Source organism: Equus asinus, chromosome 17, assembly GCF_041296235.1.
Source record: "Equus asinus isolate D_3611 breed Donkey chromosome 17, EquAss-T2T_v2, whole genome shotgun sequence".
Classification (NCBI taxonomy): Eukaryota; Metazoa; Chordata; class Mammalia; order Perissodactyla; family Equidae; genus Equus; species Equus asinus.
In genome coordinates this window covers 39,384,041-39,388,876 of record NC_091806.1, presented here as the reverse complement: position 1 = coordinate 39,388,876, position 4,836 = coordinate 39,384,041, and the positions used below count along the sequence as shown (strand labels likewise).

At 63.0% G+C, this 4,836-nt stretch overlaps 1 protein-coding gene across 2 annotated transcripts; it reads right to left on the bottom strand.

The window, feature by feature from the left end:
* Nucleotides 1-2,084: 2,084 nt before the first annotated feature.
* Nucleotides 2,085-4,362, bottom strand: LRRC10B (leucine rich repeat containing 10B). Of its 2 annotated transcripts, none has more exons than XR_011495121.1 (2): nt 2,695-4,335; nt 2,085-2,528 (listed from the first exon to the last, which is right to left on the bottom strand). XR_011495121.1 is itself a non-coding variant. In XM_070487954.1 (2 exons), exon 1 carries the CDS (start codon nt 4,090-4,092, stop codon nt 3,214-3,216), a length of 879 nt encoding a protein of 292 aa, XP_070344055.1. In that variant the 5' UTR covers nt 4,093-4,362; the 3' UTR covers nt 2,085-2,528; nt 3,201-3,213. The 2 variants fall into 2 exon arrangements, 1 of the variants encoding a protein (XP_070344055.1); XM_070487954.1 differs by having other exon boundaries at nt 3,201-4,362.
* Between the last annotated feature and the right edge of the window lie 474 nt (nt 4,363-4,836).

The window sequence follows — 4,836 nt, the reverse complement described above, 5'->3', positions numbered from 1 at the left end:
TGGCCACAAAGCATCCCAGCTGCTCTGCCAGCCAAGAGGCCTGGCGGTCGGGGGGCTCCAGGAGGAAGAGTAGGTTACGGATGGCTCCCACCCATTCCACCCCCAGACCTGACCGCCAGCCAAAGATGGAGGGGATCTCCATGCTGTGCACTGGGCACTGGGTTAGGAGGCCAAAACCCATTTATGGGCAAGTCACTTCCCTCCCTGGGTCTCTTCTGACGCCTCTGCTTTTCCCATCACAGTCCCCACCGCCTGCCTTCCTGCTCCGATCTGCCCTTGGCCTCTGTCCTGCATCCCTGGCACAAACACAACTCTTCCAGGGCTTTCCTGCCCTGCTTCTCCACAGCCCAGCCCCCACTGACCGCCCCTGACAATGTGGGGAACCACGAGCATGGCCGTTATGACAGGCACCCCTTCAGAAGTTGTCTCACCTTCTCCCTGCTCCCCCGAGGCCACGTGGGAAGTCACAGGCAGTTAAGTGGGGGGTGGGCTGGGACTCCTAATGCAGTGCTCTCTCCATCACCGAGGGGAGCTGGGTTGCCCAGCTGTCCCCGGCAATGGCCCCTTTCCTACCATGGTCTCCCCGATTTCCGCATGGAGTCAGAGACCCTCGATAGTGCTCTCAAACTGGGTATGAGCACCTGCTTTAACCAAACTCTAACTTCCAAGGAGGAACCAGCTCCTAATGCTGGAGAGCAAGTGAGGAGCAAAGCCAGGGACCAGACCTCAGGGTGGCCCATGAGGGACTCATCACGGGGCCTTCGCACCGACCTAGAATTCTCAGGTGAGTGTCACAGAGGAAGAGGTACAGGGACAAAGACCAGAGAGAGGAAGGAAATCTAGGCAGTCATTCCAGGGTGACTGCGGCTCCCTTCACAACCCCCCTTCCCCTACATCTAAGATTTGCCTGAAGGGAAGGTAGACAAACACCAGGTTGCATGGAGCACGGAGCCGCAGCATCAGATCTGAGTAAACTCAACTCCTTGTGTGCAGATGGAGACACTGAGGCCCAGGGGGGCCACAACCTGCTCGGGTCACTAGGTGAATAGCAGGACTAGGACTGAAAACCATTCCTTCTGATTCCAGGCCCAGGGCTGTCTCCCCTCTGCCATGCTATGAGTCACAGGGCAAGACAACAGGCTTGGGGCAGCAGCTCCTTCCCTATCTGAGCCATCTGAGGTCTCAAATTCCTTCCTCCGAGTTCCCAGACCCCAGGAAGGTCCACGGGCCCTGATGGAGCCTCGACACGGGGAGCCTGGGCATCTGAGGAGCCTGGGGGAGAGACAAGGTCCGCAGCCAACGCTAGACCCCTCTTCCTCCTTGAGAAGGAGGCAGCCTCCAACCTTCCCCAGCCGGCCAGCTCCTTCCATCCATTCAAGGCCTTCACTCTCACAAATGACTGCTCCAGATCTCCCCCAGCCTCCTCCTGACCCAGGCCACGCCCAGTGGCCCGCAGAGCTGCTGGGCAGGGCTTGACCTTTCGGCCTTGTATGACATCAGCCCTGTTGCCATGGTGATGATGGCCTGGCAGCATCTTCTCCCTGGAGACGGGCCTCTAAGCTGGAGGTTTTACAATTTTCTTCCTCGCCTTAAATCTTTTTTTCCCCAACAATGAGGGGAGAAAGTAATGCCATGAGTGAGTCAAAAAGAGACTAAGAGAGAGAGAGAGGAAAATGGAGCGAGAGAGATGGAAGGAGGGGAGAAAAGAGTCATGAACAGGGAGGAAGTGGGTCGGTCCTAGTGAAAACAGAGAGAAAGGTCAGCCCAGCGTGAGTGAGATTCAAAAACACACTAAGAATCTGGAAGCTGAGAGTTAAGCCGGAGAAGACCGAGGAAGGCAGGGTGAGGGGCTGGGAGGCAGAGAGAAAGATAAAGCAAAACCAGCCTTGTGCAGCCAAAGCCATTTGTGACTGAGGACAATCGCTTGTTCCCGAGACAGGACACGACAGTTGGCCGGGGCCAGCCTGACGCAGAGCTGGGGCACATGGACAGAGGGCAGTGCCAGAGGGAGTCCAGGGTCCCCACAGCGATGGGACCCGGTGATCCCAGGGCTTATAAATAAACAGCCATGTGGGAAACGCACATTCTTTCTCCAAGAAATATAATTTATGTTTACAGCCAGTTTTTTTTTTTCTTCCTAAAGAAAACATTACCATGTGGGGTCCCTGCCCCTGACAGTGTCCCTGAGTGTCCCCAGCCCTGGCTCCCTCCTCCCATTATTGCTTGGATGGGAAAGATCTGGCCCTGGGAATTGCAGAGCGAGGCCCCACTCCTCACCCCCTTGAGGCTGTCCCTGGTGACGGAGTGGAGGCACACCATGCTCGTCCGTGCCCCGCGCCGTGCCAGCCACTCTGACGGTGCCCATTTAAGGGAATGGAGAGTGCAGGCAGTGGGAGAGGTGTAGAGCAGCCTCTCTCTTGGGTGCAGCAGGCCCTAGAGGCACAGTGGCTTCTTTTCAAACTTGACAGCTGGAAGGCTCAGGCTGTGGGGAAGGGAGAGTGTGCTCCCAGCAAGATTCCAGGCACCAGCTGGGAGAAGAGAACAGAATGGCGGTATCAGAGACTTTGCCTTCTGAGCCCCACCACCACCACTTCCCCATACATATTTTAGGGGCCCTGGGGAGGGAGGTATGTATGGCAAGGTATGCGGAGAGGCAAGGGCAGCTGCAGTGTTAGGACCCCAACCTCAGTTTACCATTTCTGTCCTGGGCACCGGCCCCAGCTCCAAGCCCCTGGCCCTGGGCCAGGGCCTCCTCCAAGGGCAGTGCTGCCTCCCACAGACATTGGTCCACCCAGAGGTAGTGGCTCCTGCACCAGAAAGAGTGGCTCTAGGAGATCCAAACTCCAGGAGGAGGGAGGTTGGTGGGCAGCCCGGCCATCCAGGCTCAGCCGAGGTGGTGACGCCAGACAGCGGGGACTCTGGTTCCAGGAGGAAGCTGGCACCTCTGTTGTAGTGTCAGTGACTCTATCAGAGACTAGACAGGGCTAAAGGGGACTGAATGGAGCTGGGACTTCTTGGTCTGATGACTGCCCAGGGATCAGCCAGGAGGCAGGCTTCTTACTACCTGGGAAGACGGCCCCCAGGCCTATGTGTCACCGGCAGCTGGCCCAAAGTGGTCACTCCTCTGCCCCAAGTCGGGGTCCACCGGTCCCACAGCCCCTCCCAGAGCCCCTCCTCCCAAAGTGGCCAAAGTCCATCACCCAGAGCATAGGCTCAGGTGCCCAGTCCTGGAGCGGCTTCCAGGGCACGGAGGCTGCCTCTGGGGGACCCCAGAGCCCGGGAGCCCCCGCCCCCTATGAGCAAGTCTTCTTCCTCCTCATCCTCAAAGGCTCGCGCTGGGCGCCGGGGCGGCGGCCGGGGCGTGGGCTCGTCGCGCTCGGCCATGCGCTCGACGGCGCCCTCGCCCACGAGGAAGACGGTGTCAGCGACGCGCGGGGGCCCGGTCACCGGGTTGTGGTCGTAGGAGAAGACGCGCAGGGCGCGCAGCGGGTGCAGGTCGGGGAAGCCGCCCAGGCGGTTGCGGTCCAGGTCGAGGATGTGCAGGCGGCCCATGCGCAGCAGCGCGGGCGGGAACTCCTCGAAGCGGTTCCCGTAGAGCCAGAGGCCACGCAGGCCCGTCATGCGCGGCAGCTCGGCGGGCAGCGCGCGCAGCCGGTTATCGCCCATCTGCAGCGACTGTAGCGCCACCAGGCGCAGCAGCGGCCGCGGGAAGCGCCGCAGGAAGTTGCCCTCGATCCAGAGGCAGCGCAGGCTCTGCAGCTGCGCGAAGTCGGCGGGCAGCGCCAGCAGCCTGTTGCCGCCCAGGTAGAGGCGCGTGAGGCGCGGCAGGCGACACAGGCCGTCGGGCAGGCGCTCGAGTTTGTTGAAGTCGAGCGCCAGGATGCGCAGCTCGCGCAGCTCCTCGATCTCCTCGGGCAGCTCGCGCAGCCCCGTGCCGCTCACGTACAGCTTCTGCAGGCGGCTCAGCGCGCACACGGCGCTGGGCAGCCGCCGCAGCCGCCTCCCGCTCAGCTCCAGCTGCTGCTCGCCGCTGCGCAGCTGCTCCTCCGCGTCCGACGGCAGCTCGTCCGGCGTGGACTCGGCGATGCCCATGGTCACGGGCCCCGGCAGGGGCCGCCGCCGCCGCCGCCCGGCATCGCCCCGCCCTGGCCGCCCCCCGGCCTCCCCGACGGGGCCGAGGCCGCGCCGGCTCCGGGGCCCCCCGCCCGGGCCTGCCCCTGCGCCGGGAGGGGGGCCGTGCCGGGCCGGGAGGAGGCGCCCGCTTGGGGCCGCGCCGCCGCGCGCCGCGCTCGGCCGCCCGCCCTCCGGCCTCCCCCGTTCTCTCTGCCGGAGGCCGACTGGCTCGGGTTGGCGCTGACTCGCCGCTTAGCGACTCGTCACCCTGGCAACCCCCGACGCGCGTGCGGCTGCCAATGAGGCGGATGGAGGGCGGGGCGGGGCGGGGCCAGGGTGCCAACCGATCGGGGTCCCAGCCTCCGGGCCCGCCCCCCGCCAGCACATCCGACCCGCCCGGGAACCAGCGCGCACCAAGGGAACCCAAAGTCCACGCCCCGCAAGCCTGGCACTGTGCCAACACAGACCCGACGTCCGATGCTGTCTACACTTCCGACCACAGCGAGCCGTTTGGTGTCTGGTTGTGTGCGCTCAGAGCAGCGAGTCCAAGGAGAAGGAAAAGAGGACCGAGGAAACGCCGGCGCACGACCCAGGAGTCTGGACAAGTGGCTCTCGAGGAGGCACTGAGGGGCGCGGTTACTGCAGACCATTTCTGTCCAGCGGCATGCGACCCCTCGCTGGGGTCACTTTAGTAACCCGCAACAGTGTTCCTTCCTGGCCCTT